Below are 26,500 nucleotides of genomic sequence, written 5' to 3' on the forward strand. Positions count from 1 at the left end.
CTCATCATTAATTTGTTGTCGATCAGGCCTATCACAGTCGCGCCGTCCGCATACTTGACGTTGGAACTGTGTGTGGCCGTGCAGTCATGTGTGTACAGGAAATAGAGGAGAGGGCTTACCATGCAGCCCTGAGGGGCTCCCGTGTTGAGGGTCAGTAACGCCTGACGTGACAGCTGATGTGATGTACCCAAATTCTTCCAAATCTTTCAAAACATTTTCTTTAATTCAAAAAAGTGTTGCATTAAGAAAATTTTAGGGATGCACCGAATGGAAAATGATTGGCCGATACCAAAATCGAATATAAGGAAACACTTGGCCTAAAACAGAAAGACCAAAAATGTTAAACATTTATAAATATATATATATACATTTTTTAAACATTGTTTTGTACCATTGCTGTCTTGGCTGTGCCTCTGTTGTAGAGCTACATGATTATTGCAACACTTATACTCACTATGGGTCCATATTGAGATCAGTTAACACATTCACCACCAACGACGTGGATCTACGTTCGTTCAGATCCAACCGTTGACCGCCAGTCACGTAGATCTACGTGATTCAAATGTATTTAATCTTTTTTGAAAATTCCACAAGAGGGCGCTCCAACGCAACTTAGGAATGATCCCGCGACTCTCCTAGAAGGAATCAACGGATGTGACATCATCCCAAAAAACGTCAATTCCATCCGCTCCAATGATGGGATTTGGAGAAAAACACTTCTAACACAGATAAAAAATTTTGGGGTGAAAACCAGCCATTTTCAACGCACGATCACTCTAAAATGGACGATTACGGTAAAAAATGTTGTTCCAGTGGATAGACGTGACCCTCCCGCATCCCATGGACACTTTTTGGTTACATCCGCGTGCACGTTGTGGCTTCTGCAGCGCTCCATAGATTGTCAAAACAGGTAAACAAAACGCTGGCAGCAGCAGGATAAAGCGGATGCATAGTACCTGGCGGTGAATGTGTCAAGGCCAAATCTTCTGTGCATCCCTATATTTTTTTTCCCCCTTTTTTATATGATAGTACCAGAGGAGGCTTGGGACCTTCAGGAAACAATTTAGTGAAGGCAGAAAGAGATATGGACAAAAAGGGAAGGAGAAGACAAAGGTAGTGGAAGAAAATGAAGAGTTCTTTGATAGAAAGTGTGAGGTACTTTCATGCTAGATGCCCACTTTCTATGCAAAATATCTCCCAAATGACCCAAAAAACCAAAACCCAAATTGTGCAATATGACTAGTCCATTTCAGTGGCATCACCACTGAAATGGACATATTAAACAATTTGGGGTTTCATCGCCATTATAACCACCTTTCTTTCTGCCTCCATGCTTTCCACTTTCACTTATTTGTGTGTGCCTGCGTGTGTGCATCCACGTGTGCATGTTTGTTAAGCCTGAGTTATACTTGATTGGTGTGTGTGTGTGTGTGTGTGTGTGTGTGTGTGTGTGTGTGTGTGTGTGTGTGTGTGTGTGTGTGTGTGTGTGTGTGTGTGTGTGTGTGTGTGTGTGTGTGTGTGTGTGTGTGTGTGTGTGTGTGTGTGTGTGTGCGCGCGTGTGCGTGTGCGTGTGGTGGGGGGTATGTGTGTGTGTGTGCGCATGTGTGTGTGTGTGGTGCTGTGTGTGTGTGTGTGTGTGTGTGTGTGTGTGTGTGTGTGTGGTCAACTGTATCGCCATGGGCAGTGGTTTGATTGACAGCATGGAACACGATCGCCAGGCTTGACTGAGAGTGTCAGTCATTCATGAGCCAGTCTCACAACACCACCAATAACACCGCCGTTGTCCCAACGCATTCTCACTCCCAAGACAGGAAACGGGTGACGGCTTGGGACGGATTTGACCATACTTCAAATGTTTGACACGTCGGGGTACCCGCGACAGCACATGTTGACTAGGGAGCGGGGTGGGTGATTTATAATTCGTAACATAACTCGAAGTGCGTTGAGTTGGCCGAAGCGGACTTCGCAACGTTGGCCGACGTTTTAACAAAAAATAATTGCGGAGCCTTCACCCTTTTACGTCTTGGGTTTCAGAACGCCACATCTATCTATCTATGCAATTTTGCCTTAACGAATAGAACATATCTCATTGGAAAAATTTGAATGGAAAATTATAATAAATCATTAGTTCCCTTAAATCCACATAACTCTGTGAGTCATGTCCAGACCCTGGACATGAATAGATGTATGTCTCCTCCTGTACTGATATCTAGGGGCAATAAAACAAAAATAAACATTTAACATGGAAACAGAGCTTAATATCCTGTATGAAACTCCACCTCGTCTCTGTCGGGGGGAAACCTCATATGTCCAGAACTGTTACTTCTCAGGATTCAAATGCAAAAATAGCAAAAGTAGCAGATCTAACAAACTCAAAAGCGTTTTGAACTTGCAGATCTGCTACTTGTGATGCTTTTGTGAGACACTGTAGTATGTTCAAGTACAAGCAGGGCATTAATTTAACAAAAAAAACACAAAAAGTTAGAGATAGGAGATTTCTGCCCGACAGCAACGATATAATCAAAGTTAGAGATTCACATGAGTTATTGTTAACTCAACATTTCTTCTAATTTGTCCTTCTGTCGTACCCCCCCCCCTCTCTCTCTCTCTCTCTCTCTCCAGCTCTGAATGTGTTGGGTCTAACATGGCGTTTGCGGCCGGTTGACAGCTACTTGGTGACCACAGCCATAACCAGGTTGCCAGGTAACGGTGATGATGTGGCTACAGTGCCCTCCACTGGCAGAGGTAAGAGCAGAGACAGGGATATGTCACCAAGTATTAGCAATTGTAGCAGACAGCATGATTCAACTGCAAATGTTATAACATAATCTTAAAGGGAAATACCCCTCTGTTTAACCCATTCAATCAGGGAACACATCTGTGTTATTTTAGATTTTAGCTATAACCATTATTTTTATACTAAAATAGCAGATCTACAAGTTCGTAGCGCGCGCTACTAGCTTGTAGATCTGCTATTTTTTGAAAAATCTTGAAAATTTGTGCAAATATTTGAATATATATATATATTTTTAAAGCGAACATGTGTAACTCAAATCTTTGCTTCTGTGGGTCCCTGGAACAAAATATTTTACAAATGTGTTGAAAAATAAAAATTCAAATATTTTCACACATTTTCTAAAATAGCAGATCTACAAGCTCAAGCTATGAGCTTGTATATCTGTTGTTTTTTAATAGCCAAAGAAATCTAAAATGACAGGGATGCTTTCCCGGATTGAATGGGTTAAGATTTCAACACAATAATGTTATGTTCTAAGCTCATCCATATTAGAGAGAGATAGATACTGAGAGAGGACTCCCTCCTCTCCTTCAAAACCTCGCTCAAAACCCACTTCTTCAAGATAGCTTTTCCAAGCTGAGGTCTGGTTAAGATGCCTCCCCAACCCATTTAACCTTTTATCTTTTTAATTTAGCACCTATCTTTTTTTTTCTCTCTCTTCTTAATAAAGTTGGTTCCTTCCTTTTCTTTATGTAAAGAAAGCGACTTTGGGTACTTAGAAAAGCACTATATAAATCTGAGCTATTATTATTATTAGAACTAGGCAAACATTAACTCCTCAGAGGAGTATCCGCCATCACCCACACACACACACACACACACACACACACACACACACACACACACACACACACACACACACACACACACACACACACACACACACACACACACACACACACACACACACACACACACAATTATGTTCATAAGATCAGAGATAAAAAAGGGGAATTATTCCCAAAATGCTGATCATCCATCTCTGTGCATTTGTTGGGAAATCTCCCTCTCTTCTTCTCTCAATGTCTCTCTGTCTCTCTCTCCTCTTTCCCTCTCTCTCTCTCTCTCTCTCTCTCTCTCTCTCTCTCTCTCTCTCTCTCTCTCTCTCTCTCTGTCTCTCCCCCCCCACCCTCTCTCTCCTCCAGGTCCCTGGCCATATCGTAACACTAGCATCTGGTCTGGAGAGCTGGAGGTTGGAAGGAGACTCAGCCAAGACGTTCCGCCAGGTACTGGACTGGTTTCATGTGTTGTGTTGTGATGTCACGTGATGCGATGTGATTTGCTTTGATCTGATCTGATCTGATCTGATCTGATCTGATCTGATCTAATCTAATCTAATCTAATCTAATCTAATCTAATCTAATCTAATCTAATCTAATCTAATCTAATCTAATCTAATCTAATCTGATCTGATCTGATCTGATCTGATCTGATCTGATTTGATTTGATTTGATTTGATTTGATTTGATTTGATTTGACTCAGTGATACTGATATTGTCTCCCTCCAGGTGTGTTTTTGAGATCTTTGCTGCATCTACGTTCGCCACTGTTCCTGAAGTTCAACATCTCTTTGGGCAAAGATGCTCTGTTTGGAGTTTACATGAGGAAAGGCCTGCCACCCTCACACGCACAGGTATACACTGAACCACATTTATAAGCAATGTTTTTTTTTTCGCTTCTCAGTCTAGCTGTCTCCAGAACTTTCTCTGTTTCAGAAGGTGATTGCTGATTGGATAGTGCTCAATGAATCACAGTAAGAAGGGGAGTGGCTTGAAATTTACATTGGAAGACTCTGATCCGCCCGCCCACAGACCATTACTTTGGAAGGCTCTCCCAAAAAAAAGAACAATCCGAATCTTCGGTGGTTGGGGTCCGAGACCGCCCATTTCACATAGGAAGCATCAGCGTCAGCTGAACGGAGCGAATCAGTCAGGCTACTGTATACCGCAGACACAATACAATAACCATGATGACAAAAACAAGAACAGAAATAGTCAGAAGCATTAAGGTTACATCTAATCATCTTTACAGTGTGATTCTGTAGGGGTCTAGCCATTTACAATTCTTCTTTCAGCGACAGTCCTCTGAGGATTGGTCTCTCCGTCCGTCTGTGTGTTTAGAGTTAATCTAGCGAACCACTGGACCTATCAGAAGATTCAGTACCAATGTTCTAGTAAATGAGGTTCTGATCAGTCTGAAACCTTAACCAAATTGAGGTTTGTCATACTGTAGATGACTGACATCACAGGCTGGCCACATGAAGTCCAAGATCCACATTGGAACCATGCCGTTCCCATGTATATCCCGAGATAAACATGATTCAATTTGTTCTTAGGCATCATGGTCAATGGATGAAGAATAAAGTAGCCATAAAGCCCCACTCCCCCCAATATCTAGTTTTTTTTTGCTTGGTAAATGTCTTTTGGAAGCTTACCCATCAAAATCCTGGTAGTTTCTTATTCTTGTACTCTGCATATCTCCAGTGCAATGATGTACTGAAGTGTGTTGCTACTAAATCTGGTCTCCGAAGAATGAAAATGCAGACAAGTAAGGACAGTTACATGCAAGGGAGAAGCCCCAAAAGCCTCGGATGCAACTCTGGAGACAGTCCCCCAAGAGAACCTCCATAGTACAGACAACCGGGAAGTTCTGACCTCTATAGCGTCGCTAAAGTCTGAGCTACTGTCATCAAAGTCCAAGCTGTAGTCAATGTGTTCCCTAGGAGCCTCTGGCTCGATGGGGGTGATGGTGAACGCAGAGGAGATCCCCCAGAGTGTGGGCAACTGGACAGTTCTGACAACTACTGTAAAGCATCATTAAAGTCTGAGCTACATGCAATGCATTCCGAGCTGTATCACTTTAAATCAGAGATTTGTTATAGGATTGACAAGAAGAAAGAATGCTGGCATGAGTGATACGCTGAAAAGAGAGATAGCGACACTGAAAGTGGGGAATGACTCTAATAGGGCTAAGATGAAGAATACCCGAATTAAAGCTCAAAATCAAGGGCCTGGAGGAAGCAGAGACCAAATCTTCACATACTGTCGCAGAACTGGAAAGTGCCAACTCTTTGGAACATCTTTCAGAAAAGCTGGAGGCACATTCAAAGAGACAGAATCTGAGAATTGCTGGGGTGAAAGGGAGGACAGAACATAGGAATATGGGGATACTAGGTTAATAAGATGGGTTATAACTTAAGAGATTTTAATATTCTATTCTATCTCTTTTTTGTGAGTGGAGTGTTGTAATTTGGAGCACTGTAATTTGAATTTGGATACAGTCAATACTATTACATGTTTTCGTTGTAATCCCCCTCACTAGGATGTTTTTCAGATTCTGGGTTTTGATTTTATATTGATTTTAGTTGGAGAAGTGGGTAATCACAGGCCTACAGTATGTTACCGTTAAGGAAGAAAGGTCTTCTGTGTTTGGATTCAATTATTTGTTGCAAACTGTTTTTGGTATTACATACAGATACAGTGCCGTATATAATTTGATTTCTATCTTTTTTCTTTTTTTCTTGTTATTGTTTGGCCTTTTCCTGAGTCTTAGACAGGAGACACAGAGAAAGAGAGAGTGGAGTGACATGCCACAAATAGTCTGAGCGGCCGGGAATCAAACAGGGGCCACATTGTTTCGCTTTAGAGGCCCTAACCACTCGTCTATCGGGTCGCCCCCATAATTAGATTTTTAATAAGAGCCAAGAGAGCAGAGAACGCTGCAGCCGGGTTAGAGATAGCCATTAAGAAGGGGCGGGTGTATTGGGATATGTGATTGATTGTGAATATTCTGGTTATTTCAGTTGGTCTCTATATCTTTTCTTTCTACTGAGTGTAGGTGATTTGATTTTTTATTTGGATCCCCATTAGCCATAGCAACCAGCTAGTCATCCTGGGGTCCACATAAAAAGAACAAAGAAACAAATTAATACAGTTGCAAATACAAAATTATGAAATGTCAGTACTCAACACACAATACTGTACATATTGAAACTAATAAATAAGCTGAAATTACATGTGAGAAAAGAAACAGAAAACGGAAAAACAAACAAAACAAAAAATACTTTACAGTGTTAAATAAAATGTCAGGTCATTTTTAAAAGTTAATTTACTGTAAAGGTAGCAGAGGTTTCGAGGCAGGTTATTCCAAAGAGACAATGATCTATAAATATGATCATTATGATCTATCAGCACCATGAATGACCCCCCCCCCCTCCTCTCTCTCTTTCTCCCACTCTCTCTCTGTCTTTCTTTGTCAGTATGATTACATGGAGAGGTTGGATGGTAAGGAGAAGTGGAGTGTTCTCGAGGCTCCCAGGGAAAAGCGGTCCGTTCAAACGGTGGTTCTGAACGAGGCCATTTTTGTCCAGTACCTGGAACCAGGGACCTGGCACCTGGCCTTCTACAATGACGGCAGGGAGAGAGAGACAGTGTCATTCAGCACCACGGCACTGGGTGAGTTTGAATGCTCCTATCACTGTGTGTGCCTGTCTGTCTGTCTGTTCGGATCTGATATAATGTGCTGCAAGTAGGCAAACGTGAAATGTGTTTTTATTTTATTTTTTCATATTATACAAATTTAAATGTTGAAAAAAAAAATCTATACAACAAACAGCAGTGTTAGGTTTACAAAACACATTTGTACTTAAACTATAGTAACTGCTGTGTTTTCTCACCTTCTTGTCAAATAAGTATATCTGTTTTTTCAATTCAATTCAATGTAATGCACATCATTTGAAAGCTTACAATCGGCACTTTCATAATTCATGAAGAAAAACTGTTACCGTGCTCTCCTATAGTTGATGTGCAAGCTTTGTGAGCTTGTACATGGGCTATGTTCACTATTTGATGTACAACAAAGTACAATATATGGGGTTTAACCACATAAACCCTAGTGTCCCTTGAACATTCGTCCAAAAAAGACAGATCTGAGCTTGTAGATCAGCCATCGTCAGCGAAGATATTTACTGTAGAGCAAAAACTGGAGGGGCCCTAGTGTAGAGCCCTCGGGACTCCGGTCAGGGTTTATGTGGTGGTCAAGCCATATGCAGTATATCTCTTGGGGTGGGCTTGTACCTGCTACATCAGACAGTCCCGCAGTGTTGCAGTTACTTGTGATCTGAGTGCAAAATGAGACTAGTCTCACTTCAAAGAACTCGAAGTCCCCCCCACCCCACCCCCCCCCCCCCCCCCCACTAAAAAAAAAGAAAAGAAAAAGGAAATCCTGTTAAACGAGAGAAAAGATCAAAGTGAGTCTCCTGTGGTGAGGTGACTCAGCCCATTAGTGTCTACTCAGAGTTTTAGTGAAAGGGTGAAAGTAGTAATAATGCCACGATATAAAAAATACTCTGTTACAGAGTAGTTAGGTTTTGTATTAATAATCTAAATATGCAAAGTAACTAATAGGTAACTAAATCTGTCAAATAACTGTGGTGGAGTAAAAGTACAATATTTGTCTCTGAGATGCAGTGGAGTAACTAAAGTATTGAAAAATGGAAGTAAAAAAGTACCTCAAAATTGTGCTTAAGTAGGCTTACTTGAGTAAATCGTCTCTGTCAGGTGGAAACCTCATATGTCCAAAACTGATTAAAATGGAAAAATAGCAAAAGTAACAGATCCTAAGCTCAAAACGAGTTTGTGGATCTGCAACTTTTGATGCTTTTGTGTGACGCTGTAGTATGATCAAGCAGGGCGATGATTTACGAAAAAACACAAAAAGGTTTGAATATGGAGATAAGAGGTTTCTGCCCAACAGCAAACGAAATGTTCTTAGTTTACATTCCACCACTGCTCATGAGTCTCACCTTGCTGTCACGCAGGCTGTAGTATACGGTCTAACACTGCTCTCAGAGGTGTGATCTTTTGTTCCCCTGCGTCGTCCCTGCAGACTCGGTGCAGGAGTGCCCTCAGAACTGTCATGGCAACGGAGAGTGCACGTCAGGCGTGTGCCACTGTTTCCCAGGGTTCCACGGCGTGGACTGCTCCAAAGGTATGTCAGGAACTGGGGCTGTGCTGGAGGCATAGCTGTCTCGTGTGGCGGACTCTAATTAAGGGGGACCATTATTTTCAAAACACCCTTAATCACTAAAATCCGATTTTGCTTTTGACAATTTCTAAATCGTTCTTTCTTTTCTTTTCTTTTTTCTACACCTGTTGTTTTCATCAGGATGCAGGACAATTATTTGAGCACTATTAGCACACCTAGTGACTGCACCTCTCAACAGAACAGAACTTGATAATCATCTATGTAAGCACTCAAAACAAGTGATATTATTTGGTAGTGAATGTTGAAAACCAGGACATTTTTGTGTTTTAGATATTATTATAGATATTATATTTGTCAGGACTCGTTACACCCAGCTTGAAACCGGAACAATCCTGTCCAAACCGGGGTGTCACTCTACTCTAATACCATCTCTCTAATTACAGTAATTTGTAATTATAATTTATAATTTATTCAGGATAATTTAATCCTATGGGGTAATTTTTTGTCACTGTACATTTGCACATTATGTGAAATGTGTCCTCTGCATTGACCCATCCTAATTACTGGGAGCAGTGGGCGCAATTAATAAAGCGCCATGGGAGAAGTTAGGTTAAGAGAGTTAAGTGTCTTGCTCAAGGGCACTTGACAAGTACAGGTCAGGTACTGTAGACTGGGTGGGCCGGTGGGTGAAACACGTGTTCCTGTGTTTCCTGCTTCACACCGTTAAAAGAAAGCACAGAAGAACAAACTGCTCAAGAAGAAATTGCAGGAAACTCAATTAAGATTACACTCCTTAGTTCACATTAGTGTCACAGATGCAACGCATTGTGTATAGCTTGCACGATACTGCCATACAAGGGAGCAATAATTAAGCTTTAGAAGGTTGTGGAGAAAGATCGCAGCGGTCTGAATTACCCCTTGGCTTTCACCTTCCATTAGGGTGTGAGAGGTGAATGCCATGCACACATTGACAGAGATGGCAGTAAATTAACAATACACAGATGGCAGTCAATTAACAATACACAGGTGGTGGTCAATTAACAGTTAACAGGTGGTGGTCAATTAATAGAAACCATTATTATGTTAGATCAGAATATACATACAAAGGGGTGCCAATGACCTAGTGGTTAAGGCTCATACCACATGACTGTAATCGAGCCGCGGGTTAGGTTCCTGAACCGACAACCTTTGCTGGGTGTCTCTCCCTGTTTCCTGTCACTCTATACTATTGTGGAAGGACAGTGTACATTTCAGCTAGCGCCCCAAAAGAGAAATTTGATGTCTCCCCAGGACCCAAATAGCAGATCTACAAGCTCACAACTCACCGACTTGTTGTGAGCTTGTAGATCTATTTTCACTACGTCTTTAAAAAAAATCCTAATTTATGGATTTTTGTATTTGATTTGTATGAAAACAATAATAATTCATTTTTAATTCATGAAAAATGTTGACACATTTTTTTTCTTCTTTTGAAATAATAATAATTAAAAACGAAATGTAGGAAACGTAACCCCAAAATGGGTCCCGACCCACTGTTTGGGAAACACTGGCCTAATTCATGCCAAGTCAAGTTTGTGGTCAACATTGACAGTGTGATGTAGTCAGTGTGTTACATTTCTCCATTCCCCCAGCCGCCTGCCCCGTCCTCTGCAGTGGGAACGGTGAGTACGACAGGGGCGTGTGTATCTGCTACAACGGCTACAAGGGATCCGAGTGTGACGTTCCCATCATGCAGTGCGTTGACCCACAGTGCAGCGGGCATGGCGTCTGCAACCAGGGCACGTGCACCTGCTCCCCGGGGTACCGTGGTGACAGCTGTGAGACTGGTCAGTGAGACGAGAGCGGGACGGTTCCTTTAACCACCTAAACCCTAGTATACGGTTGACCGGAGTCTTTTCTGTTTTCTGCTATTCTGGGGAAAGCTTTCGCTGAAAATAGCCGACCGACGAGCTTGTTGATCTGCTATTTTCAGCGAGAGCTTTCTTTAAGTGGTTAAAAGGATTGTTCACCCCAAAATAACTTTTTTTCTATCGATTAGTCACCCCATGGAGACTTGAATTCATGGATTTTTTTTGTTTTTGTCGCATTCCCAAGCCAATAATTTGATGAACAGCAGTGGTCCCGGTAGGAGACACAAAGAGTCTCCTATGTGTCTCCTAGCGGAACCACTGCCTACCGGTCCGCTGGTCATCAAATTATTGGCTTAGGAATGCGACGAAAACAAAAACAATCCATGAATTCAAGTCTCCATGGGGTTACTAATCGATAGAAAACATTTTTTTTGGGTGAACTATCCCTTTAAGTATGGGACCGTGTAAAGATCAGGTCTGACCAGGTTCAGACCCGATGAAGACCCACAATGGTCGAAACGTTGTCAGACTTTTTTTATTTAATACATTTTCCACTGGGAGCTGAGTTACAGTGTGCGAACTTCCCTTCCTTCTTCTCCAATGTACGTATTGTTGTTCAGCACCAGAATGTTTTTGTTGTCGGGATGTGCGTGCTTCCCTTTGGACTCCATTCCATCACACATGACCTGAATATACAGTCAAGTACATTATGACTGGAGTGGAACATTTACATTGTAAATGTGTTTGTAGATTGGCTATTTTTGGCAAAGAGATGTGGCTTAGAGGGGGAAAAAGTAGCCCGGGGGCAGCCAGTCAACTAAGTATATAGGGTTTAAGTGGTTAATGATTCATTCCAGATACCAGACTGTAATATGAATGGGGATTAGTGTTCATAGTGTTGCTTACATCATCTAAAAGTTGACAGTTGTCTGTCTGTCTGTCTGTCTGTCTGTCTGTCTGTCTGTCTGTCTGTCTGTCTGTCTGTCTGTCTGTCTGTCTGTCTGTCTGTCTGTCTGTCTGTCTGTCTGTCTGTCTGTCTTTCTGTCTGTCTGTCTGTCTGTCTGTCTGTCTGTCCGTCCGTCCGTCCACCTGTCTGTCCGTCTGTCCAGTGGACTGTCTGGATCCAGTGTGTTCAGGTCAGGGCAGCTGTGTGAGTGGGCGGTGTCACTGTGCCCCAGGCTGGGCAGGGCCCAGGTGTGAACACCAGAGGGCGCCCCAGCAGTGTCCAGACCAGTGCCACGGAAACGGGGTGTTCATCCCGGAGACCGGGATCTGCAGCTGTCACCCAAACTGGATGGGACCAGACTGCTCTATGGGTGAGACAGACAGGCACACACACACACACACACACACACACACAGACGCCCAGAGAGACAGACAGTATGAAACAGTGGTTCTCAAAGTGAGGTCTGGGGACCCCCAGGGGTTCGTGAGGGGCGCCAACGGGTCCCCAACAAAATGAGTTAATATCGCATCGAAACCAGTTTAACCAGTTTAACCCTATACACATTGGCTATTTGAAAATAGCCGATCTACAACACTCACAACACATCGCAAGCGACATGTTGTGAGCTTGTTGATCGGCTATAATCTTGAAAAAGAAATTGAAAATTTTCCAAACATACAATTAGGGGGTCCATGGCATGAAAATGTTTGAGAACCACTGGTCTGAAAAAGACATGGATACACAAAGAATACACACACACACACACACACACACACACACACACACACACACACACACACACACACACACACACACACACACACACACACAGCACACATAGTGTGCTGTGCTGTGTAACATCACACAAAATACACTACTTCAAAAAGGAAAAAGGCCTTTAAAAAAAAGTTTTCTGTAATAACACAATGAAATTGCATATACGAGCGAGAGAGAGAGTAGACCAGAGTAGAAGTCCACCTTTTGCATTTCCACTATAATGGAAAATATTAATATCCAGTCAGGTGTTGAGAATTTTTTGAGGAGGATTCAGGCTCAGACACAGCATTTACAGCAGCCCCTGACCTCCTGACCTGGGGGACAGAAGCCCTCCTGAAGTGTCATATGGGACACCTCTTATACCCGAGACCAATATCCTATGGTCACATAGGGATATTTGCTATACTAAGTCACAGTAGGAAAATGCTGACTGGTCAAGTTAAGAGCGTCCATACTAAGACGTACAGGCATGTTACACTTATGGACATCAATGGCATTGCTGGATCAGTCAAAAGAGAACAGTGTAGTCGAAATAGACTTCCAACAGTTGTTGGAATCATTGCAACAGGAGCTGTGAAAAGACCCCTGCTGTGAAGCTAACATTCTATGGCCCAAATACAAATAGATACATAGGACAGGATTCATACAAAATTGGCATTCTAAAATATCTATTACACCACCACAACTGTGTATTTACTCCATGTTGATAGTAATTCTTGCTAGTATAACATTTAAGGTAATAAACCTATAGCTAAACATAACTACTTTAAACCCGCCGTCCCTATTTTGGGCATGTAATTATAGGTGCAAATTAAAAGAATTTCTTCAATCTCACAATTCGTTGTGAGCTTGTAAATTGGCTATTTTCGGTATTTGTCATATCGTTGCTGTCGGGCAGAAACCTTGTATATCCATCTTTCAACTTTTTTTCCAAAAAGTCCTACTTCATTTGCCTGGGATCCAGCCTGATTCACTACGTTCGGCGGATTTTTTTTTCTCACTTCGCTTCTCAGTCTGGAAAGACTATCTCCAAGGGAGGCGGGACATGCCATACGGCTGAAAACGACCTGTGGCTTCTGATTGGTCTGTGGTGTGGGGCGGGACAAAAACACCAGTGTGATCGTTGGGATTCAATGTTGCCTACGTAACATAATGTAGTTCCAGTGTAGTTCTGCAAAACGAGTCAAATAGGAGCCTTTCCAGACTGAGAAGCGAAGTGAGAAAAAAAAAATCGCCGAAAGTAGTGAATCAGGCTGGATCCCAGGCTACTACTTCATCGTACAACACTGTCACACAAAAGTAGTGAAAATAGCTGAGCATGTAGATTGGCTATTTTCACTATTTAAAAATGATTTAAAAATAATAATAAAAAAGAACGGTTTTGGATATGCAAGGCAGCAATTATATAACAAAGTGTATAGGGCTAAAGGGGTTAATCTCAATTGAAAATTTCGATGACGGTACGGTTAAATTACTCTACTGCTCCACCCCGAGAGAAAACATTTGTTAACATTTCTTAATTTCTTAATTGGACTCTTTGTATGTGTGTGTGTGTGTGTGTGTGTGTGTGTGTGTGTGTGTGTGTGTGTGTGTGTGTGTGTGTGTGTGTGTGTGTGTGTGTGTGTGTGTGTGTGTGCCCCCAGAGGTGTGTGCGTCAGACTGTGGGACCCATGGTGTGTGTGTAGGGGGTGTGTGTCGCTGTGAGGAGGGCTGGACCGGCACCGGCTGCGCTCAGCGGGTGTGTAGCACCCTCTGCCTCAAACATGGATCATGTCGCGATGGCAAGTGCGTCTGTCAGCAGGGATGGAACGGAGAGCATTGTACTATCGGTAGGTCAATGCAAACATGTACACATATGTACACACACATGCACACACACACTCACACTTTTGCATAATCGTCATAATCGTTTCCATGTGGAAATATTTTCCTACATTTTCAAACATTTTCCAAAAATAGCAGAAATAGCTGATCTACAAGCTTACAACACGTCATGACGTGTTGTTAGCTTGTAGATCAGCTATTTCTGTAAATTGGCAATTTGGCAAAAACAATATTGCACACAGTCTACTTTACAACGCTTAAGTCTAGGGGCTGTTCTCAGACATTACTTTAAATTAGGCTAAGTGCAGAAATTGGACTATTAATGAACAGGAAAGGGAAGTAAGAGGCAGAGAGAGATAAGCCAGACCTTCTTCATGACCTTGCCATTTTGGTTGATAAAACAGTTCTTAAATGTGCTTAATGATAACATGCCAGGCTGCATAAAGTTGTTACAGACAGTGCTTGAATTGGGTCCATACTCACTGGTATGGAGTACTGTTTCTTCTTACTTTTGCCCAGTTGAGTATCCTTATTAGCCTACTTAGAATTACGCACTGCCACTTAGTGGTGAATAGGGTTGCCAACCGTCGCTTGAAATAAGGAATTGTCCCTTATTTGGAAACTAAAGGACCTTATTGAACTGTATCGAACTTATTGAACTGTGTAGGGACACACTTTGTTCCTTATTTTTGGGAATCAATCAATGACATATTTCTTACAAGTTCAAACAGCTCATACGTACATATACTATAATACAGGTTGTTAACCATTTAAACCCTCTAGATTTAGTAAGTTGTCGCTGTACTTGGACCGTTTTTTTCTGTCTACACTTAACTTTGGTGTAGACAAAAATAGCCAATCTGCAAGCTCACAACGTGTCGCAACACAACGCATTGTGAGCCTGTAGATCTGCAGTTTTGGTAATCTTCCCCCCAGAATATGGATTCTGGGATTTTTTGGTTAATTAAATTAAAATAATATATTAAACTTAGAGCCTAGAGCGAGAGTCGACTGCAGACCGCTGTCACAAACGTAACATCCAGACTTGCAAGGCGCACCGTTGCTCCGATCCGAACATTGTTCAGGGGTCTGCCAATAAAATAGTCACACCAAAAAAGTTTGTAACACATAAGGGGCACTACAGCAGTGTTTAACACTTCAAATGGCCATAGCTCTGTGACCATTGAGCTCTCATCAGAGCAATATAGGACTGGATTTTCAGGCCTGAAAATCTAGTAATATACAAAAACTGTAGATGGTGAGATTTTATCATTTTCTGGGCGTCCTTTATTTTCATATAATTATTTATTTTCTTTAGCTGCAGCCACCTTGACTCAGGAAGTCTTTCAAAGTATTGATTTAATTTAGACCAAACGAGTTTCAAGGCTGGATATAGCGACAATTTTTACTTGCATAGATTTTCTATTATGAACTATCACACTCTTTATGTGCTTTATATGCTTCACCACTCATTTCAGGCTTACCATTCCCAGAGGGGCTTATCTTTTTGAAGTCTCGGCCCTTTATTTATTTATTTTTCATATTAAAACATGACCCTCAGTTGACTCATGTTGTGCTTATTATGCTTTGTGTGTGTGTGTTGCGTTCTTTGTTTCAGATGGTTGCCCGGGTCTGTGTAATGCTAATGGCCAGTGCACCATGGGACGGGGGGTGTGGCACTGTGAGTGTCACTCAGGTTGGCGGGGGGCAGACTGTTCGGTCGCCATGGAGATAGCCTGTTCGGATGGCAAGGACAACGAGGGAGGTGAGGAGCAGAAAAGAGGAGATGCATGGGAGGGGACTGGAGACATGATTAGTTTGTATTAAACACCAGCATTTTAGAAATGTACGGTCCTACAACAGCTCCGATTTGCTAAATTAAATTCAAAATGAATTTAAAATGGAGATAATCGTCTTGTCTTTTGTGTGCTGGTCTGTCTATATCTGCCATCTGCCCTATAGTGCTTCCCTCTGCCTGTTTCTCTCTACCTGTATCTCTTTCTGTCTTTCCCGTCAAACTATATAGTTATCTTCTATGTTTGTAGTCTGTGTATTCGCATGGGCATGTCAATGCATGTTATGTACGCATGTGCATGTATGTAACGGTCTGTAGTTGCTGCTCTTGTTTTAGCTCACTTAGCTTTACATGGGTACATTAATGCATGAAGTCTGTTATTTTGTGGGTGTTCAGGTGGGGTGGGAGCGGCCAGTTTCAGGAGAGCTTTTGTTTTTGTTTTGTCAAGTTCTTGTTTATGTATGCATGGATGTATTTGTTGTATTGTTCTGTCTATTGTACTTTCTGTATTTTTGTGATAAGGACCCTCTCGAAAACTAGATGATACATCTCAAGGGGTTATCCTTTCAATAAAGGTACTATATATTTATCTCTGGCTATCTTTCTGTATTTCTGTCTGTCTGTCTGTCTGTCTGTCTGTCTGTCTGTCTGTCTGTCTGTCTGTCTGTCTGTCTGTCTGTCTGTCTGTCTGTCTGTCTGTCTGTCTGTCTGTCTGTCTGTCTGTCTGTCTGTCTGTCTGTCTGTCCTATCAGATGGACTGGCTGACTGTTTGGACCCTGACTGCTGCTCTCAGGCCCCCTGTCTGACCAACTCCCTGTGCCGAGGGGCCCCTGACCCTCTGTCAATCATCCAGCAAAGCCAATCACAGGGCCAGAAACCACAGGCGTTTTATGACCGCATCAAGCTATTGGTCGGGGAGGATGCCACGCATATCATACCAGGCAGCAACCCTTTTAACAGCAGGTAAGCCACTGAGGGAGCTATAATGGATGTACGCTGTCTTTCAATACAGTTTTTAACCTGCCAGCAGCACATTGTCTCTTTGCTAAATAACTTTAGAACAGATGGTGGGATTTTCATGAAACATTATGAGAATTGTCTGCAGGCTGCCCTGAAGAGATGATTAAGTTATGAGTTGAAAAGGTCAAAGGTCAAGTTTGCAATCATAGTCAAGATTGAAGTTACATATCTCAGGAACTGAGAGACATAAAACAACATGTGTGGTGTGGACAGGGTTTGTGCATTACTTTTCTATAATGTATCTATACTGTTTACTATATATCTAGTTCTAGGGACACCGATAGCCGAGTGGTTGAGGCGTCTATCACATAGGCTCTGGTGACTGACTAACAGATAGCAAGTCCCAGGTTTGATTCCTGGGCCCAGCATACCTTTGCTAAATGTCATCTTGGTCTCTATCCCTGTTTCCTGTCTCTCTACACTGTGGAATAAAAACATTAAAAAATGATAGGCCTATATGAAACATCCGTCACCACACTACATTGCTCACTTGTAAAAAAAAAAAAAAGGAAACAGAGGAAACGGTTTTGGACATTCAAGGTTGACACCCGACAGCTACAATTTATTCAATAGCTTGTGTCTCATTATCTCTTTGCTTTCTCCTCCATCTCTTTGTGTTTCTCTCCCCTCAGCTCTGCATCACTTATTCGAGGCCAAGTCATGACAATGGATGGAACACCTTTAGTTGGTGTCAACATCACCATTGGTCTCGCATCAATTTATGGATACACCGTTAGCAGGCCAGATGGCATGTAAGTATACAGCACATACACACAGAGGGAGAGGGAACAAGAAATAGAAAGAGACCACCAGATTCACGCACGCACGCACGCACGCACGCACGCACGCACACACACACACACACACACACACACACACACACACACACACACACACACACACACACACACACACACACATACACACTTGAGTTGAGTTGAGTTGAGTTAATCAGAGAGAAAACACATTTATTTTTTCTAATTCAGATAAGTGTCAATCTTAAGAATTCAAAGGAACTGTCAATATGCAGTGTGTGGGTGTAAAACCAATTGTGCATGACATAATAACTGAGTGGCTGTGGAAGATCAAAAGATGCACTGAGCTCTCACATTGAATAAAAATTCTCACTCTCTTTTTCCTTTTGTTAAATTATCATGTTTTTCAGGCTACTATTCTATTATGTATTTGTATTATTATTATTATTACATTATAGAGATACATTTTACCCTAAGACTTGTTATTGAGAGATATTTTGTTACATGGCTCAATTTTCTGTTCATAAGGAAGAGGCACACTTTAAATAAATATATCAGATTTATAAAGCACCATTGAGTTAGTATCTTTTGAGTATCTGCAAGAGGCCAGGCAGAGTGTCCTCTTTTGGGGGATTCAGAACATGGTCACTCTAACAGTATACAAGAAAAACATGGACAAGATAGATGAGAAGATAAAATGAGACGAGAGATGAGAGAAGAATACACCCTACTGTCTACCTCTCTCTCACTGTCGCTGTCTCTCTTGTTATAACGTCAATTCAAAGAGGCTTTATTGGCATGGGAAACATTTACCAACCTTGCCAAAGCAAGTGTGAAATAAGAACAACAACAACAACAAAAAGGAAATGTATAGCCCTACTAGAATAAAGAAATGTGTAGTGTTGTGAATGTTGCTGTCAACACTTAAAACTAACGTTGAATAAACATAACTACAATTTGGGTTTTGCTGTTGAAAATAATTGCTGTATAAAAAAGATAGCTTAATCTATGAAAAGCAAAACAAAATAGCAGCAATGTTTCTGATATATTTAAAGATATCTGCTTTGTACAGTAGATCAGCATGGTGCAGACTCGTTGCTGTCACGCAGAAACCTCATATCTCCACATTTCAACTTTTTATGTTTTTCTTTTCGAAAATATCAGATCTACAAGAGATTGGCTTGCAGATCTTAGATATTACATTTTCACTATTTTAAATCGTTTTTAAAATAATAATAAAAAAGAAACGGTTTTGGACCTACAAGGTTTCCTCTGACAGCAACGAGATGAGTGCAAGAATACACAGCTTACCACATCTTATCTCTCTCTCTCTGTCATTTCTTACTCTCTCATACTTGCAACTCTCTCTGTCTCTGTCTCTGTCTCTGTCTCTCTCTCTCTCTCTGTCTCTCTCTCTCTCTCTCTCTCTCTCTCTCTCTCTCTCTCTCTCTCTCTCTCTCTCTCTCTCTCTCAGGTTTGACCTGGTCGCCAACGGTGGCTCCAGCGTGACGCTGCAGTTCGAGCGTGCACCCTTCGCTCCCCAGGAGCGCGCGCTGTGGCTGCCGTGGAAGCAGTTCATCGTCATGGACACGGTGGTGATGCGATCAGAGGAAGGGGGAGGGGCTAAGCCATGTGACCTGAGTGGCTATGCGAGGCCCGCGCCCACAGTGGTCACATCATCGCTGTCCCAATTCTTCAGTTCCGACCCTCGAGTCAAACCTGTGATACCAGAGACACAGGTACAGTAGCACAGTCAAATCCTATAGGCCAATACATACTCCCTCCGACGTCGGAAAATCTTCCGGTCCGGAAAGGCTTTCCGAACTATAGTTCGGAGAGTCAGGGCATCTGGAGGTGCACGGTTTCCGAGGAAAAGTTGTGAGACCGCCCATCAGAAGCTTGGAATGACGTCAATTTGTAGTTATAGCACTTCCCTTTCTGAAGAAAAATTTGGACCACTCAACTAGATACCTTGCCGTGCCAAAAAAAATAGTGAAAATAGCTTACAATGTGACACGTTGTGAGCTGGTAGAACTATTTTTGCTGTATGAAAAAACGAGAAAAAAATGTGAAGATCTTTCGCCTGCCCAAGATAGGGACACCAGGGATAATGTGGTTAAATTAACAATGAGGATTTTACTTTGTATCCCCACACACACACACACACACACACACACACACACACACACACACACACACACACACACACACACACACACACACACACACACACACACACACACAGACATCACGAATGTGAACAGAACAGAACAGATATACACACAGCCCCATTATATCCAGCCAGAGGCAAGCACCAAACCGGGCAGCAGGATCAGTGGACCATGCATCCCCCTGTCCAATTAGCCAACCTTTTCCTCTGCGTCTCTGGAGCATAAAGGTGGATGGATGGAAGACAGGATTACTCTGAATATTTATGCTGCTCTCTCTCTCTCTCTCTCTCTCTCTCTCTCTCTCTCTCTCTCTCTCTCTCTCTCTCTCTCTCTCTCTCTCTCTCTCTCTCTCTCTCTCTCTCTCTCTCGTCTGCCCCCCACCCCCTCTCCCCCCAGGTCGTCCATGAGCAGTGTGATATTCCAGGCAGTCACTTGAAGCTTAGCTACCTTAGCTCCAGAACACATGGCTACCACTCTCTGCTGAAGGTGAAGTACTACAAATGATGTTTATTTAGGTTTTCTAAATTCATAGTAGCCAATTATTCTTAGCCCTTTTATTCTCCCTAAAGCCCTTTTTGTCGTCGTGCCGATGAACCCTCCCGACACATTTCTGTGTTGCCACTGCTATTGTGCCCCTACTGGCTTAACTGCCAGCGAGGAGCCCCCAACGGGAGGACATACTGTAGCGCCTCAACACCCCCCACTGACTAGGCACTGCCCTTAAGCTCTTAAGCTCAATATTTCCATTGGCCAAGGGCGGATTTTTGCTTGACCGAGCGGAAGATGGTTGGTCTCCCATGTGGGTGACCGCGGCTCGAGCCGAATCACAGGCGTTGCAGTTGCTGTTTAGCTCTCTCTGTCGGGAGAGGACATAACAACTTGTGTAATGTAGCTTTAAATCGTATGAATACGCTTGTATGTATGTATTTATCCAGTGGTGTAAGGTAACTAAGTAGATTTACTCAAGTACTGTACTTTAGTACAATTTTGAGGTACTTTTACTTTACTGGAGTATTTTCAATTGTCTATACTTTTACTTCTACTCCATTACATCTCAGAGGCAAATATTGTACTTTTACTCCACTACAATTATTTGAAAACTTTACTTACTTACTAGTTACTTTGCAGATATAAATGATTACATTATAAAACATACATTAACCAGTTTTATACCACATATTATACATAGGTTATTTGAAAATAGACGATCTACAAGCTCACACGCTTGTGAGCTTGTAGATCTGCTATTTTCAAAAAATGTAGTACATTTACTTTTGGTACTTAAATACATTTTGATACCAATACTTTTGTACTTTTACTCAAGTACATTTTTAATTCTGGACTTTCACTTGTAACAGAGTACTTCCACATTTACTTTTTAAGTAAAACATTTGAGTACTTTTTCCACCACTGTATTTATCTTTCTTAGATGTTGTCACCCTATCTACCCTTGTTTGTGATTTCCTCCCTATCTTTCTATCTGTCCCTGACTACTCCCTCTGCAGGTCACTCTCACACCTGCTGCGGTCCCACTGTCTCTGTCTAAAGTCCATCTCAAGGTGTCCGTGGAGGGACTGTTGGTGCAGAAGTGGTTCCATGCAGCCCCTAACCTGCTGTACAGCTACAGCTGGGATAAAACCGACGCTTTCAACCAGAAGGTTTTTGGCCTGGCTGAGGCAGTGGGTGAGTTTGTACAAGGAAAATGAACCATGATACTAAAGTAATTTTTTTAATATATATTAAAAATATATGTTTCGGGTTGATGTTAGTCCCAGAGAGCCTAAATCTTTAGACTGGACTAGTAGTAAAATGTATTATTTATACAAGCAGGGGTGCTTAGTAGGGGTGTCACGATTCTCCTATCCTTCTGCCATACAGTGTGCTTCTCTAAATAGTGTGCACTCACCACATCAAACAGCATATTCATTCACTCTTGATAGCAGTTTGACTTCCAATTTTTAAGGTCACGATTCAATTCAATTAGATTTTTGCTCATTTCGATCGATCGATTGATCGACTTTGGTGACATTCCAAATAGAATATTGCTCTCCGAGCTCAAGCTGGCAGATTGCTTATTTTGTGCAAATTACACTCGATAATGGAAGAATCTGTGCCTATTCTGTGGGAACATTGTCAGTGTCAGTGCCGTTTGTAAATGGTTCTCTGACTTGTCTCTCCTCTCCTCTCCTCTCCTCTCCTCTCCTCTATTCTCCTCTCCTCTCCTCTCCTCTCCTCTCCTCTCCTCTCCTCTCCTCTCCTCTCCTCTCCTCTCCTCTCCTCTCCTCTCCTCTCCTCTCCTCTCCTCTCCAGTATCAGTAGGTTATGAGTTTGAGTCCTGTCCCAGCCAGATCCAGCGGGAGGAGAGGAGAGTTCTGCTCCAGGGATTTGAGCTGCTGCCTTCCAACCTGGGAGGCTGGTCTCTGAACAAACACCACAGCCTCAATATCTACAGCGGTCAGGACACACACACACACACACACACACACACACACACACACACACACACACACACACACACACACACACACACACACACACACACACACACACACACACACACACACACACACACACACACACACACACACCTGTATACAGTACACAACAAATATACACTGTCTTGGTTCGGTTTGGTGCTTGCCTCTGGCTGGATATAATGAGCATGAGGCTATGTGTGTATATCTGCAGTGTGCACAAACTGCGCTTTCATGTGTGTGTGTGTGTGTGTGTGTGTGTGTGTGTGTGTGTGTGTGTGTGTGTGTGTGTGTGTGTGTGTGTGTGTGTGTGTGTGTGTGTGTGTGTGTGTGTGTGTGTGTGTGTGTGCTACTGTGTATATATATATATAGACCTATATATTAGTTTTTTATATAGGGGTAGAACATATTACAGGAACATTTGCTATTGTTATTAGGGCTGTCACGATTACAAATGTATGTTGACGATTAATTGTCACACAAATTATTACGATTTAATTGTGTTTTTGACATTGAACATTGGAACATAATAATTCCACATGGAAACGATTATGACGATTATGCAAAAATAATTGCGATTATCTCAAATAATTGCGATTAGACGATTATGTAATAATTGTGACGGGCCTAATTGTTATCATCCTTCATCATCATCGTAACCATTGTCGTCATCGTTTTTTTTTTGCAGGTATAATCCATAAGGGGAACGGCGAGAACATCTACATCACCTCCCACCTCCCTCCTGTCATCTCCTCCGTCATGGGCAACGGCAGGCGGCGCTCCATCTCCTGCCCCAGCTGCAGCGGCGTGCCGGCCGAGGGGAACAAGCTGCTGGCCCCCGTGGCCCTGGCCTGCGCCGGGGACGGGAGTCTGTACGTGGGAGACCTCAACTTTGTCAGGAGGGTTCACTACCCTGGCATGAACACCACCGCCGTGCTGGAGCTGAGGTGAGCCCAGTCACTGTCACATGCAGAGGGAGGCGTGGAGAGGGAGGCGATGGAAGATAGGGAGCTATAGGGAATGAAGCTATGGTGGAAAAAGTACAATTTTTTTTTCCAAAGTAAAAGTATAAATTCTGCAATGTAGAAAACTCTAAAGTCCGGTAAACACATTTTTTATTTGTAAAAGTACAAAGGTATGGGCATCAAAATATACTTCAAGTACCAAAAGTAAGAGTACTCGTTATGCAGAATGTCCTGTTTCACAAGTTGTCATATTATGTCTAAAATGTAAAGAAATCTTTTGAAAATAGACACATTTTAAATAGGGCTGAAGTGTTGTTTTGTAATAATAATCGAAATCTACAAAGTAACTACTGTAGTTACTCAAGTTTTCAAATAAGTTTAGTGGAGAATAAGTACAATATTTGCCTCTGAGATGTAGTGGAGTAGAAGTAAAAGTATCGAAAATTGGAAATACTTTAGTAAAGTAAAAATACCTCAAAATTGTACAAAAGTACAGTACTTGAGTATATGTACTTAGTTACTTTACACCACTGGAAGGAAGGAAGGAAGGAAGAAAAAAGGGAACAAAAGCAGAGACGGTTGGGGTGGTAAAGATCTTTATTTGTGTTTTGCTAAATGGTTTACAAAGTAACCATAAATCTTGTCAGCCTCAACAATGGGAAGTTGTTTTTGTTCTTTTTGCCGTTCATTGGTTCATTGTTGTTGTTCTCTCTCTCTCTTTCTCTCTTTCTCTGCAGAAACAAAGACTTGAGACATGGGTGAGTTGTCTTCATAATCCCCATTGTTCTTTTTCTTTAGCTAACATTTCTATATCATTACATTCTAGAGAGCTGGAAATACACCCTCTCACTACTAATTATCGGTCTCTTGTATTGTCAGACCTACATTATTTACCTATCCAGTGGTGGAAAAAGTACTCACTACTCACGTTTATTACTTAAGTAAAAGTATCTAAACTGCAATATAGAAATACTCTGTTACAAGTAAAAGTCCGGAATTCAAAAGTATTGGCATCAAAATGTACTTAAAGTACAAAAATAAAGGTACTCATTATGCAGAATGTCCCATTTCAAGTTTTCAAATGTATAAAAAATCTTTTGAAAATAGCAGATCTACAAGCTCACAATGCGTCGCGATGCGACGCATTGTGAGCTTGTAGATCTGCTATTTTCAAATGGCTGAAATGTATATAGGGCTGAAGTGGTTAGTGTATGTTTTGTAATAATAATCAAAATCTTGAACTAGTAACTAAAGTCTTCAAATAATTGTAGTGGAGTAAAAGTACAATATTTGCCTCTGAGTAGAAGTAAAAGTATTTGAAATTGGAGATACTCAAGTACAAATACCTCTAAACTTTACTTAAGTACAGTACTTAAGTAAATGTACTTACTGTAGTTACTTCCCACCACTGTACGTATCCATGCTTTCTCCTTACACCCTCCCCCCCACCCATCTTCCAGCAACAACCCCGCCCATAAGTACTACCTGGCTGTGGACCCGGTTTCCGGTTCTGTGTTTGTCTCCGACACCAACTCCCGTCAGATCCACCGGGTCCGGTCTCTGAGCGCTGCAGGTGCCGGCGGCTCTGGTTCCGGTGGGAGACAGCTCCTGGAGAACTCCCAGGTGGTGGCCGGTACCGGCGAACAGTGTGTCCCGTACGACGAGGCCCGATGTGGGGACGGAGGAAAGGCCAATCGGGCTACTTTGATGAGTCCCAGGGGTTGGTATCAGTCATTATGGTCTGATGAAGTTTTGTAAGGGACCATGTACCTTGTTAAACATAAATGTTACTTTTTCATTTACTGTACCAGATGGCTTATTGCAAATTTCATCTATAGTCCCCTTGGCGGGTCACAATTAAAACAGAACAGCACAACAAACAGTAAGAAGAAAAAATTAAACACAGGACACATAATACAATACAACATTACATAATACCACATCACACAACAATACAATGTAAACTAAAGATGACAAAAAACAACAACTAAATATGTCAAATTAAAAGCATGATTATTTATGTATATGAGAAGACAGTGAGACAATAGTGTTCTGTGTTTTTTTTTAGCATACTTTTAATCTAAAAGTAGTCTACTGATGGACCTGCATTGCAGCTCTTCATGTTGCGTTCATGTTGTAAATATAGCTACCGTATTTGCATTTGTTGATGACATGTATTAATGTGTCAATATTCTATGCTCCGTTGATGAATTGAATACATAGGACCACAATGGAAACATGTCCCTAGGACTTTTTTTGTGTTATCCTTTTAGCCTAAATGTTTTACTGTAGCTCCGTGCTCTTTATATTTTGTGACTAATAAAGCATTCAATCAATCAAGTCAGGTAGGGAGCATTCCACTGAGTTGTGGCTTTCACAGAGAAAGTCGACTTCCCCAATGCAGTGCGACAAAATGTACCATATCGCACAATCTCTTATAGAGGATATTCTAGATGAAATGGTACTATACCATTCTGTTATGCAATTAAATTCAAAATGTATTTTAACGCGTTTCTTAACATCTTATTGGGATCCAATATCACGCCAATCCTTTCACCTCTGATTTGATATCTGTTGTGAAACAGAAACATTCAGCAGTAATTCCTCTAAGCCTAACTTTCTACTAGGGCTGGGCGATATGACTTCAAATCAATATCACGGTTGTTGCTTTTAATTTGTTGTATATGTGTTTTGGGGAATGAGAGTATTTGTTAAGGGGATGTTGGAGGGGGGTTGGGGGGAGGGAGAGGTATGCTGGAGTGTATGTGTATGAGAGTGTTAAGCTGTTGTCACTCTAAGTAAAAAAAAAAAGATCAATACATTGTTAAAAAAAGGTTTAAAAGAAATTAAAACTAATGTCACGGTTATTTCATACTTTTGCCTCGATTACGAGTAATTAACGATTAACTTTTTTTAACTAGTGAAAATAGCAGATCTACAAGCTCAGAATATGGCGCGGTGCGACATGTTGTGAGCTCTTAATTCGCAATTCGCAAAGTATAATACAGGTTTAAGTTGTTAATCAGAAGATCTATTATTACAATTTGTTGATTCGATGATATATAAGAAATAAAACATCTGTGAAAAAAAACGTATTTTCAATTATTCGATTAACCTACATGAGCAAGATTAAGTCGGTTA

The 26,500-nt window shown here is 41.7% G+C and overlaps 1 protein-coding gene across 1 annotated transcript in view; it reads left to right on the plus strand.

Annotated features, from left to right (window-relative positions):
• The window catches only part of LOC308090989 (teneurin-2-like), a 133,741-nt gene that overhangs the window by 81,828 nt on the left and 25,413 nt on the right, over positions 1 to 26,500 (plus strand). The window contains exons 4-21 of the mRNA XM_080436264.1: positions 2,623 to 2,745; positions 3,943 to 4,023; positions 4,306 to 4,430; positions 7,056 to 7,251; positions 8,684 to 8,785; positions 10,414 to 10,608; positions 11,742 to 11,948; positions 13,999 to 14,184; positions 15,798 to 15,944; positions 16,727 to 16,937; positions 17,627 to 17,746; positions 19,224 to 19,488; positions 20,317 to 20,406; positions 21,426 to 21,603; positions 22,231 to 22,374; positions 23,083 to 23,341; positions 24,097 to 24,117; positions 24,820 to 25,079. Of these exons, the coding sequence (XP_080292390.1) occupies positions 2,623 to 2,745; positions 3,943 to 4,023; positions 4,306 to 4,430; positions 7,056 to 7,251; positions 8,684 to 8,785; positions 10,414 to 10,608; positions 11,742 to 11,948; positions 13,999 to 14,184; positions 15,798 to 15,944; positions 16,727 to 16,937; positions 17,627 to 17,746; positions 19,224 to 19,488; positions 20,317 to 20,406; positions 21,426 to 21,603; positions 22,231 to 22,374; positions 23,083 to 23,341; positions 24,097 to 24,117; positions 24,820 to 25,079 (2,910 nt within the window). The remainder of the gene's footprint in view (positions 1 to 2,622; positions 2,746 to 3,942; positions 4,024 to 4,305; positions 4,431 to 7,055; positions 7,252 to 8,683; positions 8,786 to 10,413; positions 10,609 to 11,741; positions 11,949 to 13,998; positions 14,185 to 15,797; positions 15,945 to 16,726; positions 16,938 to 17,626; positions 17,747 to 19,223; positions 19,489 to 20,316; positions 20,407 to 21,425; positions 21,604 to 22,230; positions 22,375 to 23,082; positions 23,342 to 24,096; positions 24,118 to 24,819; positions 25,080 to 26,500) is intronic.

This window comes from Gymnoscopelus braueri, assembly GCF_963280865.1.
Source record: "Gymnoscopelus braueri genome assembly, chromosome: 8".
Lineage (NCBI taxonomy): Eukaryota > Metazoa > Chordata > Actinopteri > Myctophiformes > Myctophidae > Gymnoscopelus > Gymnoscopelus braueri.